The following is a 27,051-nucleotide window of genomic DNA, read 5'->3' on the forward strand; positions in this document are numbered from 1 at the left end:
TAGCAGGACTAATCTGTGATGCTGGATAGCTCTGTGCTTACGATTCTGTTTGAATATTCTACACAGCAGAATTCTTGAACCTTCCAGTAGCATATATTCTGATAGGGAAAAAGGTAGTGAAAAGAAAAGATCACATTGGTAGAGGGTGGACAGGGATGTGGCAGTTGGCGGGAAATTCAAGTCAGGTATTCACTGACAATTTACAAGGGAAATATATTGGACCCAGCTTCTAGTCGACCTCTTTGGAGATCTGTTTAACAGTTGTGCCAATTCAGAGCTCAGCTTGGAGAGCTTACAGTGAAAACGGATATTATGTTCCTTAGTTATTAGCTATTTTTCCACAAATCAATGATTCTTTGATATGCCTCGTCCAAAAACTTGAGGGCAAACTTTGTAACGGAGACTCGCTTGACAAGACCACATATTTTAGAATTGGGACCAACGATTAGTATGATCAACATGCAGCAATCCAGATGATCCTGTCTTAAAAATAAATCACCAAAACATCAGTAGCATTGCATATAAAGGTACCCAAACACCCAACACCTAATTCTCCAATCTGTGCTCCCCACAAGCAAGGGTTTATACTGGAATAGAGCTTCACAAAATTTACCTTAAAAATCTCACTTAAAAGGCAATGCAATGAATTTGAGGCTGTTGAAAACAATGAGATTTACCCCAACTTTAATGTTAGTCTGCCATTGCTTTGTAAAGGTTTAATGTTAGTTTGTAAAGGTTTAATGTTAGTTTGTAAAGGTTTAATGTTAGTTTGTAAAGGTTTAATGTTAGTTTGTAAAGGTTTAATGTTAGTTTGTAAAGGTTTAATGTTAGTCTGCCATTGCTTTGTAAAGGTTTAGTAGATTTTAGTTACCAATTGTCACCACGAAAGATGTGCCTAAAATGAAAGTTAGATGTATTGCCTCATGTAACGAATGATTGAACTCACTTTGATTGAATTCCTTATTTCATCTTCAAAGGACAAGAGCTTTTTTACAAACCTGAAAAGGGTTTATGGAAATGTTTTTAGGTTTTTTTTTTGACACCTCCAGATTTTCCTCCTCCTTCTCTTAAATGCAACGATCTATGCAGCAATGTAGTTTCCTGTGCAGTTGTGGCTCTCTTGTACTTTGATCAAGCTGTTATTTTTCAGGTGAGCATGGACAGTGTCTGCAGACTGTGTCTGCAAGCCATCTGCCATAGGGTGTCATAGTTGAGCTGAATCTGTCCTCATCCAATTCACACACACATTTTCCAGCATGGGTAACATCTCATATGCAAATATTAAAAGCCCTAGTTTGGATCAATACCTAATTGGAACAGCTAATCAAACTGACAAACAGAAAGTGGATTCTGGCTGACTCTCTGCACTCTATCCTAAGGAAACTGAGATTAATTGTGGTACCTATTTAAGATCAATTAGCCTAGAACAAGCAAAGATCTGTATGGCTAAATTCCAGTACCTGCTGAAAACAGATACACGGAAACATTCACCTGGTTTTGTTCTATCCACTCTGTAGATGTTGGCAATACTTCTTTATAAATTTAAACAGAGAGAGATAACAAAGGTTCCGGATTCTGGTGAATTCAGTCAGCAGCCAAGTGACAGTGCTTGTCGCTGACTGTGAAGATAGTTGGCCACAAAAATCTAGTGATCACTGTGGTTCAGCTCTGATTTCACCCCTTCCCAACATTAATTTAATTCCCACCATCAGCTACAGGGGACCTCCAGCATCCAGGAATAATGGAATCATACAGGATAAGCAGCCAATCACATTGATGAATTCTCACACACAAAACCAGAAAGTAAAAAACACAGATTATCCTTCATATTTTTTAATAATTTTACAGGGGCTGACTAAAGATTGGAACTTACACATAGGATTAAGGTAGAAGCTAAATATCATAAACAAACTGAAAAACAATAAATTGTTCAAAATATCTATGGAATTTTTATAATGAAAAGAATTTACATCCCGTAAATACAGATTCAGTAGTTCAGGGCCAGAAAAATTGTTCAGCAATAATTATAACTTAGTACATGGTTTAAAAACCCAATTATAACTCATTCAAGAAGGCATAACTTTTCAAAAGTTTCTACAGCGAGTAACAGCATAAAAAGTGGAAGCTCATGTCAAATCATGTGGTTTCTAAAATTTCCATCTGTGAGGATGCCAATTTAGTAATGTTCTTTCCATTTCAGACATCTTCAGAATACTGGTTGAGTTACTGCCTCTGATAGTGTGAAGGAACTGAATTAATGCCAATTTTGATGCTGAATCATTTTGGGATTCTTACTATATTTCATTTAATGTTAAATTGGAACCATAACTGTCAGCCACAGCGACACTTTGAGGTCATTCTGTCCAGATTTTGCAGATGTAAAGATGGCAAAACTATCAGTGTTTGCATCATTATTGTGTGAAATGAACAGCCACTTCTGGCATTGACACATGCACAGTTAAATGAGGAAATCAAGAATTTGTTGTCAGTGACACTCTTGCTCCTCCACAGGATGCGCTGTTGAAGTTAATTATAATTTCTATAACTGATTTTTGAAGGGCTTACTGATGAAAATCTTTCCAACAAAAAGTAGAAAATTAACAAAATATTCAGGACAATTTATCCTCAATAGTTGAGGTAACAACAGATCGCAGTACTGACATTCACACTCTACATTGCTATGCTTTTGGCAGACTATAAAAACAGCACAGAAATGTGTTTATCAGTAAAGCAACAAGTATGGATGCAAACACCCTTTATTCCATTTTTTGAATTTTTATGAAATTTAGTTCTGTATCTGCGAATTGTTGTGCAACATGGTATTCTGATGCCACGTTATTGTAACACTAGTTTTTCAAAGTCTGAAATATCAATGTCAAGTTAATATTTAGTAAATTAAATACTTCCATCACTACTTGGTGTAATAGGTATTTCAACGCAGTGACTGTTTTCCCTGTAGACACAAGGGGAGCATCCTTGTCCTCAACCACTATACATCATACAATCAGAGATTATTCCCATCATCCTTGTGTGTATTTCATGGTCCAGAACCATGGAGTCAGTAATCTGATTGAAATAATCAGTAAGAATCAACTGGATAGTTCTACACAAAAAAAAAAATTCCTCTTGTTGGCAGCCAAATTAAGTATGACCATCCAAACAGCAAAAGACACCATGATAACAAGCCTTATTTTCAGTAGTTCTGCAAAATGTTGGTCACTTTTTACAGTGGGTATTGTTGCAAGTTAGTGAAGATTTTATTTCTAACACCTATTCAGAAGCAGGTGTAAGTCTGATTATTTCAGTGAAAAATATAGAATAGCAGAGTGCATAATATGAACTAAATCCAAATCCAGACACAAACTCTTAATCTTACCATTCACAGGGGAGAACTTCGGGCAGGCCGGGAGGGTGGGGGGGGGCGGTGTTGTGCAGGGGCGGACACAAACCCAATCGGCTCCCTGCCACCATTTTATGTGGGCAGGCCTATTAAGGTCTGTCCAGCATGACGTGCGCCTCCAAGTGCTGTGCCGGGGAGGGGGTGTTTGGGATTCCGAGTCAGGGCCTGTGCTCTTTCAAACATGCGCGCAAAAAGTGCATAAATCTCCGAAGCACTTCTGTGCCTCAGGGAGATTAGTTTAAGGTTTAACAATATTTAATAAAGAAAATATTTTAAGACATGTCCCCTCATGTGACAGTGTCACATGAGCTGGGACATGTCAAGGAACATTTAACTTATAAACCCTTCATGAAACCTCATCCTGCCCGTGAATGAGGTTCCATGAAAAATGCGAAGGCCGCCTGGGCTCATTGCCTTAAGGTTGGGCGGGCAGCTCAGTTAATAATTTTAATTGATATTTAAATGGCCTTAATAGGCCTTTGACAGTTCGGCGGACACGCAGCTGAAAATCTAAATGACATGTGGTGACGTCGGGATCCATGCCCGACGTTACCCTGAATCATTTTAAGCCTCAGCGAGTGGGGACGCCGAAAATTCTGGCCACATTATTTTAATGCCCAACTCTAATGAACATAATGTTACACCTTGCACTTACTTTAAGCAATCATTCATGTAAGCCCTGGATCTAGCACAATACATTTACTAGTTAGGCTGAGAAGGCATGGAATCTGGCCGTTTTCAGTACCAACAAAGGGGTGGGTCCTTGATGCTGTGGGAATTGGAGAGTTGGGAGGGATTAGGGGAAGAATTTCCATGGAGGTTCTCCCTGATATTCTCCTGGAACTTCAGGAAAGCCTGAGAAAAATGGCCATTTTAACCATTCCTCCACAATTTTCACTGATCTTCTAAAGTTACTGCAAACGATCAGCAGAAGCTCTGAGGAATTTCCAGGCATGGGTGTTTTGCATTAAAGAGAATGTAGTCAATTATTAGAATGTCCCCCCCAATGAACTTACCATCAACAACACTCTTCATTTAAAAGTACCAGTCTTTAATTGGAGGCTACCAAATATAATTTGTATCCCAGTACTAAACAATTAGGAGTAAAGAAATGTGTAAAATATAATTCATAAATGGAGATTTAGTGAAATAGTTTGAAACTTTAGAAAAATAAAGGGATAATAGAAATGCTAATAATGAGCAGGATTTTCACAGCTTTGAACAGTGAAAGTCCCTGTTTTGAGGGTATAGTGATTTCCAGCTATTACTCATTGTGGGTGAAATAATAACTACAGTGCAACATATCAAATAGATGCACAGAAAAGTAAATATGTCATCAGTAATCATACAAATAGCTCAGTCTTTTTCCTCATCTGCAATGTTAAACATTTTAAAGTGCGTTTTCATATATTAAGATCCAGACCAGAGCTAGGAGTTTTCTTTAAAATTTCACTGTTTCCAGGGCTCCTTAAACAGAACTCACAAGATAGATTCGCTGTTGAAAAATGGTGCGCAACAATAAGTAAAGAATTCCTATGACTAAAATGCAAGAAGTCCTTAAAAGTGGACCATTTCAGATCTGTTCGTATCTTGCCCAGAACTCCATGTTTGAAACCCCCAATTAGGTTTCCATCCCTACCACAACACCAAAATAGCTCTTATCAAAGTCACAAAAATGATATCCTATGTAACTGTAACAAATGTACGTCCTCACCTTTCTTGACCTCTCTACAGCCTTTGACACAGTTAACCACACCATCCTCCTCAATGCCTCCGCACCACCTGTCGTTCAGCTCGGTGGGACTGCTTTCATCTGTTTCCATTCTTATCAATCTGATCATAATCTGCATATCACTTGCAATCGTTTCTCTTCCTGCTCCTACATCATTACCTTTGGCGTCCCCCAAGGGTCTATCCTTGGCCACCTCCTATTTCTCATTTACATACTGCCCTTCAGCCAAATCATCCGAAGGCACAGCATTAGTTTTCACATGTGCACGAATAACACACAACTCTACCTCACCCTTACCTCTTGCAATTCCTCCACTGTTGCTAAATTACCAGACTGCTTATCTAACTTCCAGTACTGGATGCGCAGAAATTTCCTCCAATTAAACATTAGGAAGACTGAAGCCAATGTTTTCAGTCCCCTCTCCAAATTCTGTTCCCTCGCTACCCACTCCATTCCTCTCTCTGACAACAGTCTGAGATTAAACCAGTCTGTTCATAACCTTGGTGTCATATTTGACCCAAGTTGAGTTTCTGACCTCATATTTATACCATCACTTAGACCAGCCATTTCCACCTCTGTAACATGGTCTGACTTCACCCGTCTCAGCTCATCTGCTGCTGTAATTCTCATTCATATCTTTGTTACCTCTGGACTTGACATTTCCAACACACTCCTGGTTGGTCACCCACAATCTACCCTCTGTAAACTTGAGGTCATCCGACACTCTGCTACCTGTGTCTTAAATCACACCAATCCCATTCACCTATCACCCCAGTGTTCATTGACTTAAATGGCTCCCAGTAAAGCAATATCTAGATCTTAAAATTCTCATCCTTGTTTTCAAATTGTTCCACGGCCTCGCTCTCTCTCATCTCTGGAATCTCCTCCAGCCCCACCACAATCCTCCAAGATATCACTGCTTCTCTAATTCTGGCCTCTTGAGCATTCGTGATTTTAATCACTTCACTAATGGTGGCTGTGTCTTTAGTTGCCTAGGCTCCAAGCTCTGGAATACCCATCCTACAACTCTACCTCACTTCCCTTCTTTAAGGCACTTCTTAAAACCCACCTCTTCAACCCAACTTTTGATGATCTCCTTATGCGGCTCAGTGTCGTATTTTATTTTATAATATCCCTGTGAAGCAGCTTGGGATGTTTTATGAAGTTAAAGGCACTGTATAAATATAAATTGTTGTTGTTGAAAGTAAAATAAAACAGTTTTGCATTGTGCCTTGAAGTAGTACACAAATTTACAAAACCAAAATCATTCAGAAAATTCATTAAAAACATTTAGCAGTGGATTACTAATCTGCAATGGCAATTTCTGAGGAATCAGCATTTCCCCCAAGTTTCCAACAGCCTTTGAGAATGGGCCATTAGTCTCTAGACTCTTCAAAGAAAAAAGACAATGTCCATAAGAAAATTCCAAGAATCAGTCAAACAATAGTTGTAAATCTTCTGCTAGTGCACAAGTAATTCTCCTGCCCCCACTTCATCATATTGAACAATTACAATTAGTCAAGTATAAAATGTAATTTTCTAACAAGTTCCCCTTAGGCTGTAGTAGGAAGTGACACAATTACAGTTTACAGGCAATTTGAAAATCACTCCCTTGCCTAATCCTGTTCTGCGCTCAAGCTAATGTTTGTGCCAGGAGCACTAAAGATGAAGATTTAGCCCATGTGCCTAGAAGCTATGGTGGTTCTTTCCACTGAGTACGCCTCAGTGCTTTTTTTGTAGGAAAATCTGTTAACTCCAATGCTATGCACAGACTTACTGACTTGTATTGTCATTTCCCACCTGGAGCCACTCAAGGTTGGACGTCAGTCAGGTCACTTTCAGATATCAAGTTCTGTCGAAGGGTCATGAGGACTCGAAACGTCAACTTTTTTCTTCTCCGCCGATGCTGCCAGACCTGCTGAGTTTTTCCAGGTAATTCTGTTTTTGTTTTTTCACTTTCAGATATAGTTTCCTGTTTGGCAACTATAAGGTTCTTTCCACTATTATTTCTTTACTTTAACACCCATTAATCAAATTAACAGCTGGTGGGCATTTTCTATCTTTAACTTGATGATAATCACCACTAAACGGAGGCTCATTCAGAACAAAAATGACCCCAGCACAGAGATTACTGGCCGTGAAGGACAACAGCCCCAACAGACATGATCACTCAACCCCACCCATCCCAAGTTAACTGATCCCCAGAACATGAAACAAAATAACCTTGACTCACGAACACAATCATGGAAAGAAACTAGGATTCCTCAAATTGCTCTTCCTTCAAGCAATGTATAATGAATGGCTTCACAAAATACATATGCGAGTGCAAATTTTGAGAACTCTTTAAAAAACATATGATAGTAAAGCTCACATGACAGTGAGCTTTGAGCAATACAACCCGTTAGTAAATTCACAGGATTCAAAAATTTGACACCACAATGAATGGGTGCTCTGTGAGGTAATGTCGTCAAAGCTTACTGTTCATCATCATTAGTTAACAATGTGCAGTACAGCTTTTATGAGTTTTAACAGGTTTGCAAACAATTGCTTTCAGTAAGGTCCTGTATTTTCAAATACTGTGCTATAGAGGTACTTGTATGCCCAAGTACACTAGATTACCTGGGCTCAACAAATATCTGGAAACTTTGAGAGTTGGGTTGTACCGGAGATTACATCTTCCTTTAATTTAAGCGGAAGTAAGATTGAAATGGTTATTTTAGAGGTGTGCAATCAGATCCACCCAGTTTTCCAATGTCTATTGCACCCATTTGATCTGGTGGACTTGGGTGCAAACCCAGGGAAACATCCTTCAACGCTTCCTTTATGTAAAGTTTAATGAAGAAGAGTATATGTGACTAATCTGGAATGGAAAATCAATGATACAATTATCTTCCATTATTCAACTAGTTTTTGTTAAAATGGATGTATTGAGTATCGGGAAATGTCTTAAAATGGCTGTGAACAGCTTGTTGAACAGTTGAGATATGAACAGGTTTCCTCTGTGGGTATATTTAGGGAAAGTGTGTACATTCCCTTGTCAGGTTAGCTGTAAGAATGGAGTGCAAGTGTTGCATGTGTTAGGATAGCACTGCCACAAACAAATTGTGCAATGGATTCTATTATCTTTGATTCATTTACAGGATGTGACTGGTGAACTCAGCATTTATTGCCCATTCCCAATTGCCCTTGAGAAGGTGATGGTGAGGTACCTTCTTGAATACAACTGAATGGCTGGCTAGGCCATTTCAGAAGGCAGTTGAGAATCACTCATTGCTGTGGGTCTGGAGTCACATACAGGCTGGACCTGGTGAGGACCAAAGCTCCCTGTAAGCTGCGCAGCACCGCATAAGTCCCCATCCAGAAGTCAGCTGCGCACTTAAGTAAATCACCTGCACACCTCATAAAAGAAATTAGAGGGCATTTTGGTAAAGACAACAGATTTCCTTCCCTAAACGACATTAACAAACCCAATGGGGTTTTACTAAATCTGGTAGTTTCACAATTACCATTAAGGATACTAGTTTCTTTTATTCCAGATTTATTTTATTAACTGAATTTAAATTCCCCAGTTGCCATACTGGGATTTGAACTCATATTCCAACAACATAACCTTCATGCAACTCTACCCCATTCTGTGGAATTTGTGCAGACGTCATTGCCAGTTATATCATGCTGGAGTGAGACTGCTGCAGGGCAAGCCAGCTTTAAATCACTGGTTGGCACGGGAACACAACTTAACTAAACAAACTACTCTAAAATACAGTTTAATCAAAGGCAATTGAAAGACTGTGTGTAATGGTTTAGGATCAGAAAGGATGTCACATTGGAGCTGTGCCAATTGATTCGCTAAGGCCTGCACCAGGCATTCACATTGCACTATCAATGGCAGTGAAGGGGAGCTTTATGCTGTAGGGACCTTCTAACTACCAATAGGGGGGAAACACAGGAGTAAATTCTAACTGTCCACTGATGTAACTGAAGTTCTCTTTTCCACACACGCACCTACATATACAATTCAACTGAAACAAGAGGTCACTAGAGGATATCAAGGCTGAATCTTCAGCTCAGTAAGCAGGGTCAGGGCCCGCTCGCCGAGGTGTAACATGACGTGGGGTGATGTCGGGCGTGCGTCCCAACTTCACCGCGCGTCACTTAGATTTTCAGTTCAGTGGGCCAAACTGTCAGAGGCCTGTTAAGGCCATTAATTAACCCTATTGAGCAAGCTGCCCATCCAACCTTAAGGTTGACGGGCAGACGAAGAGCCCAGGCGGCCTTCATATTTTTCATGGAACCTCATCCATGGGCTCATGAAGGCTTTATTAATTTAATAAATGTTTCCATTAAAGTTCATTGACATGTCTCAGCTCATGTGACATTGTCACATGAAGGGACATGTCTTAAAAATTTTAATAAAGAAAAAACTTATCTCCTTGAGGCATGCTCTGTACCTCAGGGAGATTTCTGTGCTCTTTCAAGGGCATGCACGAAAGAGCACACTCCCGACTCAGGGAACCCCCCACCCCTGCCCGCACAGGGAGCGCACAGTGCTTCCAGGTGCTCGTCATGCTGGGCAGACCCAATCAGGTCTGCGTTCCCCAGCACCACCCCTCCATGGGGGTAAAATTCTCTCCCAAAAGTAGCTGACAGTCTGACGCCAGCAAAATGATCACACTTTCTTTGGAGTACTTTGCCATTGAGAATATTCAAACCAGTCTCTGAACTTTACTTTGAAAATTTGACAGCCAGCGGTAACATTTCAACAACTCAGATGACAGAATGAAAATGTTCACATATCTAAGGATTAACTAGCAGTTTGGTTATTTGTGAAGTATGAAAGCAGCTTTATTTCAGATTGTAGTGATGAACCAGTGGCAAAAGTCAAAAGACAAAAATGCACACCTCCAGCAGACATTTGATTATTGGCTGACAAAATACTGAAATAATCATGGAAAATTTTTTATCGTTACCTAACCTTGAGTGGCTCTTGGCAGGGAATAAAAGGTAACATGCAAGTCAAGTAATTTTAATATAGCACAGCATTTAATAAATGTTTACCTACAGAAGGCACTCAGACACCTAGAGGCAGAATTTGCACAGGAGTTCCCCAATCTTCTGGAAGGTCAGCTTAAACTATAGAAATTATTGGCTATGTGCTGAAAGTACCCAAATATCTTTCTTTTTACACATTGCTAACAGAAACCTAATCATTGGTGCACTCAGTTTATATACAAACATGTGGTACATTAAATCTATCCCTTTAAACTGCATGCATTTCTCCATTCCCCCCAACCCAAACCATCCATTTTATGCCAGTTTTCTCAGAATTAGCTGAAAAATTGGTGTAAAGTATATCTTCGGACATTAGAGTATCTCTTCAAAGTGTTTATGTAAAAAAAAAACCACATCTGGGGACATAGCAATACGATAAACCCCGAGACACTGTGCTGGATTTAATGCAACCTGTCGCAATAGTAGCCAGGCCCACTGAATTGCCAGAGAGGCCCCGCGTCACTCTCCTTCCTGATGGCAGAAGAACCTCGCCCAATTTAAGTCAGAAGGTAGAAGGAGCTGACTGAGATTTCCTGGCTGGAAGCAGCAGGATCTCAATTAGGCTCATTAATGAGCCAATTGATACCCATTATCCCTGAGGCCACCACAATTTAGTGATGCCTCAGAGATTTAATGTGAGCCAAACAGCTTTCCTGTGCCCTGACTGGGGCACCAGGCATTGGGAATGGGGGGGGGGGGTTTAAAACTAAAAGTCAACCTGATGCCCTTCCCTCCAAACTCCCTGCCCCACCCACAACCCCATCCCATCTTCATCCACCTTTGATCTGGAGTCCTGTGATGTTCCTGGGCCTATGGTGTGTATACTGCTGCCAGATACACCACTGCAGCAGGGGCTGATGGCAATGAGTAGCTACTAGCCTCTGATTGGCTGGCAATTCTTGGCGGTGGGACTTCCATTGCCAGGAACCTCAATCAAGAGGGAGGCCTGATGGTAGCCACTTAAGTGCCTGAAGGGCACTTGATTTCATCACACTGCCCCTCTGTAACTGACATTCTGGTTCTCTGCTAGTTCTCCGACAGGTGGCCTGAGACCCACCCTGCCCCCAATCAGCCCACAAAATGCAGCTTCCTCCCACTCATATCACAGAATCAACAGATCACAGAATGGTTACAACACAAGAGGCCATTCAACCCCCCATATTAGAGCTGGCTCTTTGAAAGAGCAAGTCACCTCGTACCATTCCCTACCTTTTACCTGTAGCCCTGCACAATATTCCTCTTCAGATAACAATCCAATTCCCTCAAGTGCCTTGATTGAACCTGCCTCCACCAGATTCTCAGGCAATGTATTTCAGATCCCAACTACTCGCATGAAAAAGTTTCACATCCCAGTTGTTTCTTTTGTTAATTACCTTAAATCTGTGCCCTCTGGTTATTGATCCTTCCACTAATGGAAACAGTTTCTCTCTTTCCATTCTGTCTAGACCCCTCATGATATCGAATACCTCTGTCATACCTCATCTCAGCCTTCTCTTCTCCAAGGAAAACAGTCCCAACTTCTTCAATCTTTCTATGTTACTGAGGTTCCTTATGCTGGAACCATTCTTGAGAGTCTTTCTCCAACCCCTGGAGAACTTCACTATAAAAACATTCCTCCAGTCCAAAAATCATTAATTAACCACTACTCTCTGTTTCCTGTCATTCAGCCAATTTTGTATCCATGCTGCTACTATCCATAATCCTTAATTGAGCTCTAATTTTGCTTATGTCTGTTGGCGACACATACCAAATGCCTTTTGGACCCATGTGCATCACATCTACAGCATTACCCTCATCAATGCTCTCTGCTACCTCAAAAAATTCAAACAAATTAGTTAAACATGATTTACGATTAACAAATCTGTGCTGACCTCCCTTAATTAGCCTGCATTTGCCCAAGTGACAATGAATTTTAACCCAATTATACTTTCTGTAAACTTCCCCAGCACTGAGGTTAAATTGACTGGCCTGTAGTTACTGGGCTTATCTTTACATCCTTCTATGAACACTGGTGCAATATATCCGCCACTCTGCGCTATAGCTACGTGTACAAACACGGGGGCAAGTGGGAAGCCGGAGTTTATGGTAGTTTATTGTCCCGGCAGATCCCTTCTCTCAGCAGCTTTCCTCACATACGGCTGTACCAAGCCCTCCTCCCACTGAGGTGCCCAAACAAACAATCTGCTCAGCGGCTGAAAACACTTAATTGTAGTTTTCCGTGTCCACCGTACAAAACAAACCGCTCTCCAGCTGACTGCTGAATTCGGGTCAATTTATTCGTATGCCGTGAAACTAGTCTCCTGGGATTTATTGGGAAAGGCGAAACAGCATCCTGGATTATTTTAAGGGAGACGATAAAACCTCGATTGTCCCCTACACCTGAAGAGAAGTCCATACGGACTCGAAACGTTAACTGTCTATCTCTCCACAGACACTGTCAGACCGGCTCAGTTTTTTTTAGCGTTTTTGTTAACACCAGAAAAAACCTATTTTCGAGGCAGTGGTGTTCACAAGAACAACAGCGACTGAACAAACATGCTCCTGTCCACAACCCGGACTTTCGATCAAATTAGTGTTTTCCAAATCAAAATTCAAACTAACTCAAGTCAGGTTCTTCTCGTTAACAGACTCGCTATTTTGTGCTGCGGAACTGCGACTATCAGTCCACAAGCACGCTCTGGGCAGTCTAAAGCTCTCATTATTTTCTCTCAAACCAGTCAACTGCAGCCTTCCCGCATTCCCATAAAATACAAACAAAGTGGATTTTGCTGTTTCTCCGGTGACTTGTTTAAAATCTGTTTGCGCCGGCATGTGACTCCCTGCTCAGTAGAATTGAGCTAGGCAGAGAGAGAGGGAGGGGGTTGTCAGTGTATTTGGCCGAACACACACTAAACCCTATGCAATGGCGCGGGTCTCCACAGCACTCCACTCCACACCTGGGCTGTGAGGCGGGCTAAAGGCGCTTCAGAAATTTGGGAATAGGGGAAAGATTGACTCCTGCAAGCCCAGGTGAGGTACTCACACACCCCAGCACCTTGAATTCACAGCACCGCCAGTTCACCTTTCGAATTGCAAACTTTTTTTCTTAAAGAAAAAAGCAGTGTCGACCAATAAATCCTAAAACACTTCATCACGGTACGTTTTTAAAGACACCTCCGTCGAAGTCAAATACATATCTGGGTTAGGTTTCACCTTGGAATGAACCTGGCTTCGTCGCCCAGTCTTTGCTGGAATTCGTCCCAGTCAGGCTCAGTACCCAAAGCCTCGAAGTTGATCATCTCGGAAACTTCTTGAAACCCTTCGGTGAACTCGCGGAAGTTGATGGAGCCGTCCCTGTTGGAGTCGAGTTTGTGAAAGATCACTCCGATCTGGGACTCCCGTACTTGTAGCTCCCGGCAGACTGTGAAAAATTCATCATACTCGATGCGGCCGGAACGGTTAGTATCGCAGGCGTGGAAGAGGGCGCGTAGTCTCGTCTCCTCTTTTTCCATCCGGAAAGAGGAGTTTGGGGGGGGGGGGGGGGGTGGAAATAAGATCCAAAACGAAAGTCCAACCAGATCAGCTCCCTCCCCTTCGGCACCTCCCTTGATGCAAAAGATGCTGTGACACGATGGATCCGTGTTGACCCAAACTGTCCGTCAGTAACACACCCCTCTCTCATTCACGCACCTCTTCCCATTTTACTTTGGGTCAGGTTTGCAAGGCAAATACAGTGAAGTGCTCGGTAAAGTCACCGTTGCGGAATGTGAGCTGTGTCTCTGCCTCTGCTCCCGGCTCCCTCCTCAGTGGGCTGGTCCCATACGGTGCGATAATCCGGAGCTGGGAGACACCTGGCTCACTCTCACTCCCTCAGTCAGCTGTTAAAAGCAGGAGGTGGCAGTCCCTCTTGACGTCAGCCTTACAGCCGGACTTCTCGCTATTAGTTGTTTCAAGTTTCTCGCTCTCTCTCTCTTTCTGCGTGCAGCATTAAACCTGCCCACGTTATTGACCGGAAAGGTGGACGCTATGCAAATTTGGGAGAGGTCGCCAGGTGGATCAAGTGGAAAACACAGGCTCACTTCATTTTAAACAGACCCACAGTGTGTCCCAGTCCCGAGCCGGGTCTGCTCCTAAACCAGGGGCGATTTCGTTTCCACGAGTCAGAAATGTTCCGCTGATATTAGCCACCAAGAACGTTTGAAGGACTGGTTGTATTCCAGCCAGGCACTGTAGACACCGCCCCGGTAGAAAACTCGCTCCAAAAACTGGCGATATCGTTAAATTAAAAACGATGTTGGTATAATCTCCAATAAAGTGCCAAGTGTCATAAGAGTGGAATCGCTCCGTTTTGAAATTGTGAACTCTTTCAATGTACATCAATCTCAAAGTTAGATGTGTTTAGAGGATATCTAGCAGACACCCCCCCCGCAGCCTCACTACAACTCTCCCGACACTAAATGTGGATCAACACGGGCTGGACTTTTGTTGCGGGGACGGGGAAACAGAAGTCAGAGATAAAAACAAAAAAACTGCGGATGCTGGAAATCCAAAACAAAAACAGAATTACCTGGAAAAACTCAGCAGGTCTGGCAGCATCGGCGGAGAAGAAAAGAGTTGACGTTTCGAGTCCTCATGACCCTTCGACAGAACTTGAGTTCGAGTCCAGGAAAGAGCTGAAATATAAGCTGGTTTAAGGTGTGTGTGTGGGGGGCGGAGAGATAGAGAGACAGAGAGGTGGAGGGGGTTGGTGTGGTTGTAGCGACAAACAAGCAGTGATAGAAGCAGATCATCAAAAGATGTCAACAACAATAGTACAATAGAACACATAGGTGTTAAAGATAAAGTTGGTGATATTATCTAAACGAATGTGCTAATTAAGAATGGATGGTAGGGCACTCAAGGTATAGCTCTAGTGGGTTTTTTTTTTATATAATGGAAATAGGTGGGAAAAGGAAAATCTTTATAATTTATTGGGAAAAAAAAAAGAGAAGGGGGAAACAGAAAGGGGGTGGGGATGGGGGAGGGGACTCACGACCTAAAGTTGTTGAATTCAATATTCAGTCCGGAAGGCTGTAAAGTCCCTAGTCGGAAGATGAGGTGTTGTTCCTCCAGTTTGCGTTGGGCTTCACTGGAACAATGTAGCAAGCCAAGGACAGACATGTGGGCAAGAGAGCAGGGTGGAGTGTTAAAATGGCAAGCGACAGGGAGGTTTGGGTCATTCTTGCGGACAGACCGCAGGTGTTCTGCAAAGCGGTCGCCCAGTTTACGTTTGGTCTCTCCAATGTAGAGGAGACCACATTGGGAGCAACGAATGCAGTAGACTAAGTTGGGGGAAATGCAAGTGAAACGGAATGCCGATAAGGGGGGTGAAGGGAAGATGTGTTTGGTAGTGGCATCATGCTGGAGTTGGCGGAAATGGCGGAGGATGATCTTTTGAATGCGGAGGCTGGTGGGGTGATAAGTGAGGACAAGGGGGACCCTATCATGTTTCTGGGAGGGAGGAGAAGGAGTGAGGGCGGATGCGCGGGAGATGGGCCGGACACGGTTGAGGGCCCTGTCAACGACCGTGGGTTGACAGGGCCCTCAACCGTGTCCGGCCCATCTCCCGCGCATCCGCCCTCACTCCTTCTCCTCCCTCCCAGAAACATGATAGGGTCCCCCTTGTCCTCACTTATCACCCCACCAGCCTCCGCATTCAAAAGATCATCCTCCGCCATTTCCGCCAACTCCAGCATGATGCCACTACCAAACACATCTTCCCTTCACCCCCCTTATCGGCATTCCGTAGGGATCGCTCCCTCCGGGACACCCTGGTCCACTCCTCCATCACCCCCTACTCCTCAACCCCCTCCTATGGCACAACCCCTTGCCCACGCAAAAGATGCAACACCTGCCCCTTCACTTCCTCTCTCCTCACCGTCCAAGGACCCAAACACTCCTTTCAAGTGAAGCAGCATTTCACTTGCATTTCCCCCAACTTAGTCTACTGCATTCGTTGCTCCCAATGTGGTCTCCTCTACATTGGAGAGACCAAACGTAAACTGGGCGACCGCTTTGCAGAACACCTGCGGTCTGTCCGCAAGAATGACCCAAACCTCCCTGTCGCTTGCCATTTTAACACTCCACCCTGCTCTCTTGCCCACATGTCTGTCCTTGGCTTGCTACATTGTTCCAGTGAAGCCCAACGCAAACTGGAGGAACAACACCTCATCTTCCGACTAGGGACTTTACAGCCTTCCGGACTGAATATTGAATTCAACAACTTTAGGTCGTGAGTCCCCTCCCCCATCCCCACCCCCTTTCTGTTTCCCCCTTCTCTTTTTTTTTTCCCAATAAATTATAAAGATTTTCCTTTTCCCACCTATTTCCATTATATAAAAAAAACCCACTAGAGCTATACCTTGAGTGCCCTACCATCCATTCTTAATTAGCACATTCGTTTAGATAATATCACCAACTTTATCTTTAACACCTATGTGTTCTATTGTACTATTGTTGTTGACATCTTTTGATGATCTGCTTCTATCACTGCTTGTTTGTCGCTACAACCACACCAACCCCCTCCACCTCTCTGTCTCTCTATCTCTCCGCCCCCCACACACACACCTTAAACCAGCTTATATTTCAGCTCTTTCCTGGACTCGAACTCAAGTTCTGTCGAAGGGTCATGAGGACTCGAAACGTCAACTCTTTTCTTCTCCGCCGATGCTGCCAGACCTGCTGAGTTTTTCCAGGTAATTCTGTTTTTGAAACAGAAGTCAGGACGGGTTTCGGAGTCCCAAAATGAAGCGGCAGCTGTGGGGATATAGAAATGGGCTCAAGCTTCACGGAGGCTCATAACAGCCACAAGGACAGGAATAGAGGCGGCCCAACTCAATAGCGGCCCTGCTTTAAACTGACCACAACAGCCGTGACTCTGGCTGCCCAGCGAAGAATCAGAGAAAAATTCATTTCCATCATGTCTTTGGAGAGCCGGCGGTCCAGAACCCGGGGCATACCAACCCTACAATTTTCAGATGCGGACCTGGGTGTGATGTTGGGCGTGAGAGAGAGGAGGGAGGTCCTCTTCTCAGAGGGTGGCAGGAGGAGGTCACCCACACAGACTAACTGGTGTGGATGGGCATGCCTGCCAATATCGGCAGCAGAAGAGTGCACTTGGATCCACTGCAGGAAAAGGTTCAAAAACCGGATGTGCTCTGGCAAGCTCTCCAACCTTCAGGAAAAGTGGGTATTCACCCTCCAGTAGTTAGCTGAGGAGCGTCAAGATGTGTGCTGGTCCTGAACATGGGATGGGTGTGTGCTTAGGGTACTTACTGATCCTTCAGGATGGCTCAGAGTTTTGGTGCTTCTGCGGGCTTGTCAGGGCTGAAACATATTACCTTCAATGGATTGGAGTAGCTATCACTGGCCAAGAAAGAACACAGCAGTGCTTTATTGAGAGGAATGGGCTCATAAGTCATCAGGGTGATGGAAGTAGCCAGGATCACTGACCTGGAGAAAGTTGGCCCTGGCAAAATGGGCACTCAATGGGGAAGGTGATTAGAGAGTGCAATTTGCTCATTAAGAGGGGCATTACACTCCAGCCTGTTTGTGATCATGCGAGTACTGAGTTGCATTGGGAAGCCTTGGTACTGCAGATAATTCTGTTCTCCAAGGCTAGTTCTTGTGATCTCTTGTGTCTCCCAGGTGCAGATGCTCCACCCAAGGAGACTTGCCCCCTCTCTTTCCATCACCAGGCCAAGATGACCAGCAAAGATCTGAAAAAGCAGTTATACCTTACAAACCACCAGCACAGATGCACTCACCTCAGTGGGTCTTCATGCACTGTCATGAAGATTTTAATGTATATAATCTTATTGGAAATTATTTTAAATTGGACTTGTAGTAGGGTCTGTGAGAGTGTGTGTATGTGTCTTAATTGGATTAAAGCCAGCTAGCCTGGGTGCTTTGATATATAGTTTTGAGATGTTAAACAGTAAGGAAGTTAAGGTAAAGAGTACGTTTGCATTTTGCTGGATAAACCATTCAAAGGCTGGGGGTGAAATCTTGCACCTAGCTGGGGGACGCCAAGCAATGTGTTTATTTTACTAATAAAATTGGCACTATGAAAGGAGTTTTATTATTAGAAGAGATGGAGTCCAAAGGGCCTGGTGATACAATGAGAATTTGCTTTCAAAGGGAAGGCTGGGTATATACAAAAAAGAGTTTTGTGTGTGGGTCAGAGGCATGCTGCCTGTAAGCCTACAACTGTGCGAAGGAACCAAATTAAATGGAACCTCATTTTGAATTCATAAGATAAAATATGCTTTGCCTGGTGTTTGTTTAACACTATGGGTTATTGTTGACTTGGGGAAGATTACCTGGAAGTGATTAGTTTGGGGATTTGTTTAAAAGTTATTATGGTAGTAATTTGTAGACATATGTATGTGTTTAAATGTGTTGTTAAATTAATAAATGTTTAGTTTAATTTAAATTTAAAAACCCTGGAGGCTAGGTGGTGTCATTTCTGAATTCAGAGCTGCATCTCAAACATACCAATTGAAAACATAGGTTATGACAGTTGTTTAAAGTTTCCCTCTGGGATTTTAAATAATTCAGCCTTTACCAACTACAATGTCATAACAATTGGTGTGGGCTCTTGGTGGGATAATATTTGTAATTGATTGGATTGGAATTGGTGATTCTTAAGATTACGAGTACAAGAAGCACTTTGAATTCAGGAGTTGGTGAGATTTTTTAGAAGTGGTGAGACTGCAAGGTGGCTTTGGCAATTGCTAAGACTTGTCTGGGAGTAGAAGATATAATTCTGATAAGGTTGCAAAAAATAACCAAGAATTAGTTAACAGACTTGGCAGATAAGTTAAAATTGAAGTAAATGCAGTTGCTAGAAAATCAGATATAATTAAAGTATAGCATAGCATCTTCAGTTAGAAGTGATAACTGACAATAGCAAGTCACAGCGGGAGGAAGCGAGACTTCAGTTTGAAATGAAGAAGCTTGAATTTGAACAAGTAAAGGAACTGACAGAACTTGAATTAGAAGCAAAGGAAAGAGAAATGGCTTTTAAAGAGGAGCAAGCAGAAAGGCAGGGAGAAAGAAAGGGAGCTGGAACTGGAATTTTAGGAAAGAGAGAGAAAAAGAATACCTGCTTACAAGGCTGGAAGTTAAAAAAGAGATCTCGGACTCTGAATCTCGGAGAGTTCTGATGATGAAAAAAACTTTAACCTAAAACCCAGTTAGGAGATATTTAGATTTTTACAGACTAACCCAAAGTTGCAAAAAAAAGATGTTTAAGTGTTCTTTATTTCATTTGAGAGGATAGCTAAACAGATGAACTGGCCACAGGAGCACTGGAAGTTAATATTGCAGTCTACGTTGCTGGGTAGAGTGCTTGAGGTATATGCTTCGCTGTCTGAAGAGGTATCAGTGAATTATGATGTGATGAAAAAGACTATTTTGAGGCATATGAGTTGATTCCTGAAGCATACAGACAGAAATTTAGGAATATGAGAAAACAGCCTGGGCAAATTATATTGAGTTTGAGAGAATAAAACAAAATAATTTTGACCAGTGGATACGGGCTTTAAAAATAGAGACAACATATCTTAGGGAAGTAATTCGTTTGGAAGAATTTAAAGACTCAATCCCTTCGGTAGTGAGAACTCATATTGGAGGAAGAGAGGGTTTAAATTGTAAGACAAGCAGCAGAGACAGCTGATGACTATGAGTTAGTTCATAGAGTGAAACCTTTTTCTCATCACCCCTTTTAAATCAGAAAAGTATAGAAAGTGGGAAGGTAAAAGGAAGGTAGGTAGTCAGGGAAGAGAAGGGGTGGCTGGAAATTCCCAGGAAGCTTTTTCTCAATAAAAAAGGCACTGAGGGTACGAGTGACATTCAAAAATTGAGGTGTTTTCATTGTAATAAAGTGAGGCACATGAAGTCAGTGTGTTGGAAATTGCAGGGAAAATCAGTTGGAATTATTGGGGTACAGAAAAGCTTTGGAAATAAAAGCACTGTGAGTTCGGAGGTTCAGGCACAGGAAAAACTGTGGTTTGTGTTCTGGTAAAACTGGAGGAATCAGTGATAGATAAAGAAGTGAGAATGTGTTCACAATTTACCCAAGAGAATTCTGAGGAGCAGGTTGCAGAAATGTTTAAAGGCTTTGTGTGTGAAGGGAAAGTCTTTCTATGTGTACAGGGTGAAGTAGGTAAAGATCTTAAAATCTTAAGAGACACAGGGGCCAGTCAATATTTAATGTTGTGGGATTGTGATACGTGTTGTTCAGAGGGAGTATTGCAGGAGCAGGTGATGAAAAGTGGGATTCATGGAAATGCTAAATCTATTCCATTGTGGAAGGATATGAATGGAATAAGGAGTGAATGGAAGACAGGTGAAGTTACTGTTGGAGTAGTGGAAAAAATTGCCATTACAGAGGTTCAATTTATTCCAGGTAATGATATAGCTGGATCACAAATGTGGGTGATGCCTAAGGTAGTTGAGCAGCCAGTAGAAGTGTTTCCAATAGAGGTATTACACAGCGAGCATCCTGGATTGTTTCCAGATTGTGTAATAATGAGATCAAAATCTCACCGGGAAAAACAAGAAAAGCAAGAAGGGCAGGCAGTTTAAATGCAAATAGAAGTTGTTAAAATTCAATGAGCTGGTACTGTGATAAAATTGTTCCGGAAGAAAGACTACAGGACAATTCAGCTGAAGTATTTAACTCAAGGAAGTTAGTAGAGTTACAGAAAATTTTGCAATTAAAGCAATTATACCAGAAAGCTTATTCAGAAACAGAAGAAAAATGTATTCTGGTATGTTATTACCTTAAGAGAGATATTTTAACGAGAAAATGGAGGCCAGATCATGTCTCAGCAAATGAAAGCTGAAGTGAAGTGCATCAGATTGTTATCCCACTAGGGTATAGAAATGAGATTCTGAGGATTTCTCATGAAATTCCAATGGGGGGGAGGGGGGGACATTTAGGAATTAGGAAAACACAGGAAAAGATACAGAGGCTTTTTTTGGCCAGGATTGCATAAGGATATAGTCAAATTCTGTGGCACCCGTTATACATGTCAAGTAACCGGGAAACCACATGCAGTGATTAAACTGGTGCCTTTAATCCCAGTGCCAGCATTTGAAGAACGTTTTACTAGGATCATGATTGATTGTGTAGGACCCGTCCCTAAGACTAAAAGTGGAAATCAGTACTTACTAACAATAATGGATGTGTCTACTAGGCTTCCTGAAGCAATACCTTTAAGAAATATTACAATTAAGATTATGATGGAGGAGCTAATCAAATTTCTTACAAGATATGGTTTACCTAAGGAAATATAGTCGGGGTCAAATTTCGAGTCACAACTGTTTAAGGAAGTAATGAATAGTTTGGGGGTAAAATAGTTTAAGTCAACAGCTTATCATCCGGAGTCACAAGGAGCTTTGGAAAGATGGCATCAAACTTTAAAAACTATGATGAGAGCATACTGCCAGGATTATTCACAGAATTGGGATGGAGGAATTCCATTCTTGTTATCTACTATTGAAGACACTCCTAATGCATCCACTGGTTTTAGTCTTTTTGAACTAGTTTATGGTCATGAGGTAAGGGGACTACTGAAATTAATTCATGAGAAATTGGTGGGTCAAAATTCAGAAACCATTCTCTTGGACTGTGTATCAAATTTCAGGGAAAGATTGAATAGAGCATGTGAGTTGGCTAGGGAACATTTAAGGATATCACAGCAAGCAATGAAAGTGAAGGCAGTTAAGAAAGCAGTTTTGTTTCTGGAGAGAATGTATTAGTTTTGTTACCAGTACGAGGTGATTCATTAAATGCAAGATTTAGTGGGCATTATAGGATTGAAAAGAAATTGAGTGAAGTAAATTATTTGATAAATATTCCAGATAAAAGAAAGAAGTAGAGGGTATGTCATATAAATATGCTTAAAAACTACTTTGACAGGGAAGAGGAACAAAAAGAGATATTAGTGATAGTGAATGATGAGAAACAGATGTAAGCCAGGACTCTGAAATTGATTTTCCTGTAATCAAATTGGATAATGAAGGGGTGTTTGAAAATTCAAATGAAATATTTAGTTATCTTCCAAGCAAGTGTCAAAGTGATTTGGAAAAGCTATTGCAGTCACACAAACCTATTTGTGGGAAAAAATTGGGAAAGACATATTTAGCAATACATGATGTCTCTATACAAGTTTCATCTTCAAAAGGCAACATCCTTGTAGATTAAATCCAGCAAAGTTGTCATAAAACAAAATTGATTTCATGCTTCAAAATGATATCATTGAGTCTAGTTGCAGTAACTGGAGTTCGCCTGGTACCGAAACTGGATGGAATACAAAGACTGTGAGTGGACTATCGACCTAAGGTGAATGTGGTGACAAAAGCATACCATGGTTGGAAGATTGCGTTGAGAAAGTGGGACAATCAAAATTTGTCAAAGATTGACTTGCTAAAAGGACATTGGCAGGTACTATTGTCGGAGAGAGCAAAGGAGATATCAGCTTCTGTAACACCAAGTGGACTATATCAGTTTAAAGTCATGCCATTTGGTATGAAGAATGCACCTGTGACATTTCAAAGACTGACAAACATAGTAATTGCAGGTGTAAGCAATCATGCTATTTCTATTGTTGATCTAATAATTTTCAGTCCTACGTGGGAGGAGCATTTACAGCATCTGGAAGAGTTATTTTCTCAATTATAAGAAGCTAATTTGGTAATGAACTCAGCTAAAAGTGAATTTGCAAAAGCACAAGTTAGGTTTCTAGGATGTACCATTGGACATGGTTAGGTGGCTCCGAGAGATGCAAAAGTCAAGGCTATCATAGATTTTCCAGTGCTGACAACAAAACAAGAGGTTTCAAGATTCCCAGGCATGAGTGGGTTTCAGCAGAAATTTGTACCTGCTTTTAACAGTGTGGTTGCTCCACTAACTGAACTTTAAAAAAGAACAAGAAGTCTCAATGGACACTGGATTGTTTGAAAACTGTATTAACTACGACACTGGTTCTGGCAGTACCCAATTATGCCAAACAATTCAAGTTGGTCGTTGATGCAATTGATATAAGCATTGGGGCTGTACAGTTACAAGAAGATGACGCTTGGCTTAAATAGCCAAGTGGTTATGGTACTGGGTTTGTAACCCCAAGATCAAGAGTTCATGAAACAATGTAACTTCATCTGAATAGGAACAGGTGGAAACGTGTTTGTGCTTGAAAGAGTTACAAGAAGATGACACTGGAATTGAAAAACCGCTAGGGTATTTTTCACGGAAACTGAATGTACAACAGAGAAGATATTCAATGATTGAAAAAGAGACTTGTGCTTGGTGTTGGCGTTGCAGCATTTTGAAATTTATGTTGCAAATAATTCGTCAGAAACAATTGTTTATATAAAGCACAATCATTTGAAGTTTTTAGACAAATTTTGAGACAAAACTGCAGGACTTTTCAGATGAAGTTTATTATACAACCATTTAATCTACAGATTATACATGTTGCTGGAAGAGAAAATCTGTTCACAGGTGCATTATCAAGAGTTTGAAGCTTAAAGGAAAATTGGACATTTAAAAAAATCCTGAACACTGAACTGGAGTGATTTTTTGTTGATACCAAGGACTTGTGTATATGTTGTTATATTAATGCATGGATCTGATGGTTTGAGATGGTTTATTAAAAATGAAACCGTCTTTTAGATTTATGATGGTTCATTTTTCAATAGGGAGGGGGATGTCATGAAGAAAAAAATGTATATAACACTATTGAAAATTATTTTAAATTGGACTTGTAATCGGGTCTGCATCTGTGGGCGAGAGTGTGTGTGTCTTAATTGGATTAAAGACAGCTAGTCTGGTTGCTTTGAGATATTAAACAGTAAGTAAGTTAATGTAAAGATTTTGCAAAATTTTCATTTTGTTGAATAAACCATTTGAAGACTGGGGCTGAAATCTTTCCCCTAGCTAGGAGACATCAAGCAATATGCTTATTTTGCTAATAAAATTGGTACTATTAAAGGGGTTTTATTGTTAGAAGAGGTGGAGTCCAAAGGGCCTGGTGATGCAATGAGAGTTTGCATTCAAAGGGAAGTCTAGGTATATACAGAAAAGAGTTTTGTGTGTGGGTCAGAGGAATGCTGCCTGTAAGCCTAGAACTGTGTGAAGGAACCAAATTGAAAGGAGCCTCATTTTGAATTTGTAAGATAAAATATGCTTTGCCTGGTGTCTGTTTAAGTCTATGGGTTATTGTTGCCTTGGGGAAGATTACCTGGAAGTGATAAGTTAGGGGATTTGTTTAAAAGTTATTATGGTAGCAATTTGTAGACATATGTATGTGTTTAAATGTGTTGTTAAATTAATACATATTTAATTTAAATAAAAAACCTCTGGAGGCTATGTGGTTTCATTTCTGAATTCAGAGCTGCATCTCAAACATAACAATTAAAAATATAGGTTATGACAGTTGTTTAAAGTTCTCCTCTGGGATTTTAAATAACTTAGCCTTTACCAACTGTTGTGTCATAACATGCACAAATAGATATGGTGGCACAGATTCAGAAACATGGAACTAATGTTGGAGGTGCCAGAGCGCAGAGGGAGCTATGGGAAGTTCCTCTGGGAGGAGGGAGGACAGGCAGAGCTCTCCTCAGTTGGGCACAGATGCAGTGTCTCAGGAAAAGAGGCTCTACCTAGACTAGCAGCAGATGTACACCCACAAATAGGAGCTCCGTGAGGCATCATGGACTGAGAATGGAGAAATCCATTCAGCTCATGTGCACCACCAAGGCTCAGGGCTATAAGAGCATGAACTCCTTCAGGGAGAGAGTGGCTAACCTCAGAGAGAGCAGTATGTGCCAGCACATGGAATGCATGCAGGAACTGTGCACTAATATCCACACTCTGTAACATTGACCAGTCAGCAGAGATGTTTGCAGTGGTTGCCAGATGCGCCCCAGCTGGTGTTCCCCACCTCCCATCCAAGGGCTGAGGATGACACCTAGGAGGATGAGAGTGCCAAACCTCATAGGCCTCTTGCAATATCTTTGGCTTCTCTGACAGTGGGAGCATCTGTGTAGCCAGTCGAGGTGATGGAGGCTGTCCTCTGGAATGATGCAAGTGCAGTAGCCTCTGGATGTACCTCCACTGGCACCTCCACAATGAGGATGACCGCCACATACATCTCTGCCGCCTCCTAAAACCTGGAGCTCTGCCCTTCCTGTAGTGGGTAGTGCTCTTCTTCACCACTGGGCCCAACAACTGAGAGTCATGCCCCCACTACTGCCTTCATTGTGATCAGGTGGCTGCAAGATTGCCCTTGGCTGCTTTGACCCCTGCTCTTATGCTCTCACGGTGCCAGGAGGGTGACGACCTTCCACAATGCCTGATCATTGATTGCCCACTCTTCCCGCCACCTGCATGCACCAAGGACACTTCCTTATCAATGGTGGAATTTATGGGTCAAAGGTATCTCCTTGGAGTGGATGTAACTGGCTCCCCAATAGGTACTCATCTTTTTACCTAGTCTGCCCCATACAGCATCCCCATGAAAATCACAACATCCCTTATGTATGAGCTCCTTAACTAGCACCCATGACTTTAATCAAGGATTGGACGGATTTCAGGGATACCCTCCCCCAGTCCAGGTTAACATAGCTGGCCCTGGGAATGGCCTCGAGAAACTAGCGTGCCACCCAGCGCCAGTATTTTGGGATCCTAGCCACCTCTGTTCTCACCATGGCTCCGAAAACCCCCAGCACCACCCTACCCCAAACTGTGCAACACATAATGTACAACACAAAAACAAGCACATTTCTGTCTCTTCCTATAGTTTTAATACACCCATTCCAATTTTCCATTCATTCTTTCTTGTTTTTTATCCTATCTTCCTTCCCTATCCCTCATGACTCTCACTGAAATTTTACTCTCCCCCAATTGCTTCCCTCATCAATCCACTCTTGCTTTTTCCTTTCCCCCTTCTCTCCCGGTATTTTTTTTTTGTCTTTTATCCCCTCTCTCATTCCCACCTTCATAAGTTGTTCCTCTGTCTTTCAGACATTCTGAAACACTCATTTTTGAAACGCTGAAATCAACCTAGTGTAAACCAGCCTCCTTTTCTCGTATGATGGTTTGAAAATAAAACTAATTGGTTTTTTTTGTTAAAGCATATGCTTCCTGTCTGCAACTATTTCTGTTTTTTTTAAAAAAAGTCAAATGGCAACTGTTACATTCCTTTCAATGCTGACATTCATTTTGAAAATATAAGTGTGTGCCAGGATTTTTAGAGCTGTGCTGATGTGTTAAGGGTGAAAAATTAATTTGGTTGAAAGCGGGATGATAGTGAAGCAGTGGAAAGTAAAATCATGTGGAATGTAGAACAAGCTGCAGATGCACTGTCACCCATTTTACAAAACACCAAGACTAATTTCAGCCTCATCGTGTTTTCTTTCAAAACCAATGATTAATGTGTTGTATAATCTACAAAAATATGCATTTAGAATGGGAAAAGTTGACACCTATTTCAAGAATTAAATTCAGGAGAAATTTAATCCTTTTTGGTTGTTTTTCAGGTGTAAAACAGGGCAAAATTGAGTAATTTCATTGAGCTGTCTTTTAATCATCCAGCTATCCTTTAATTTTTCACTGTTTCTATCACCCATTCTTTTTTCAGTTAACTTGTATGGTACTTCCATGCATGTGCACCGACCAGTTGTATGTTTCCAATTTTCTGTTTTTTTTTCAGATTTCCAGCATTTTTAGTTTGTTGCTTTTTTTTATTTCCACGAGCAACCTGAGCGTGCAAACCTTCTCAATGTTTTTGGCTTTGAAGAAGAGTCATGCGGACTCAAAATGTTAACTGTTTTTCTTCTCTCC

At 41.7% G+C, this 27,051-nt stretch overlaps 1 protein-coding gene across 1 annotated transcript in view; it reads right to left on the bottom strand.

Moving 5' to 3' along the window:
- rasef (RAS and EF-hand domain containing) overlaps positions 1 to 13,672 on the bottom strand; it is a 75,011-nt gene extending 61,339 nt beyond the window's left edge. The window contains exon 1 of the mRNA XM_041186524.1: positions 13,374 to 13,672. Within this exon, the coding sequence (XP_041042458.1) occupies positions 13,374 to 13,672 (299 nt within the window). The remainder of the gene's footprint in view (positions 1 to 13,373) is intronic.
- Positions 13,673 to 27,051: the final 13,379 nt, after the last annotated feature.

The sequence above is a fragment of the Carcharodon carcharias genome, chromosome 4 (assembly GCF_017639515.1).
Source record: "Carcharodon carcharias isolate sCarCar2 chromosome 4, sCarCar2.pri, whole genome shotgun sequence".
Taxonomy (NCBI): domain Eukaryota; kingdom Metazoa; phylum Chordata; class Chondrichthyes; order Lamniformes; family Lamnidae; genus Carcharodon; species Carcharodon carcharias.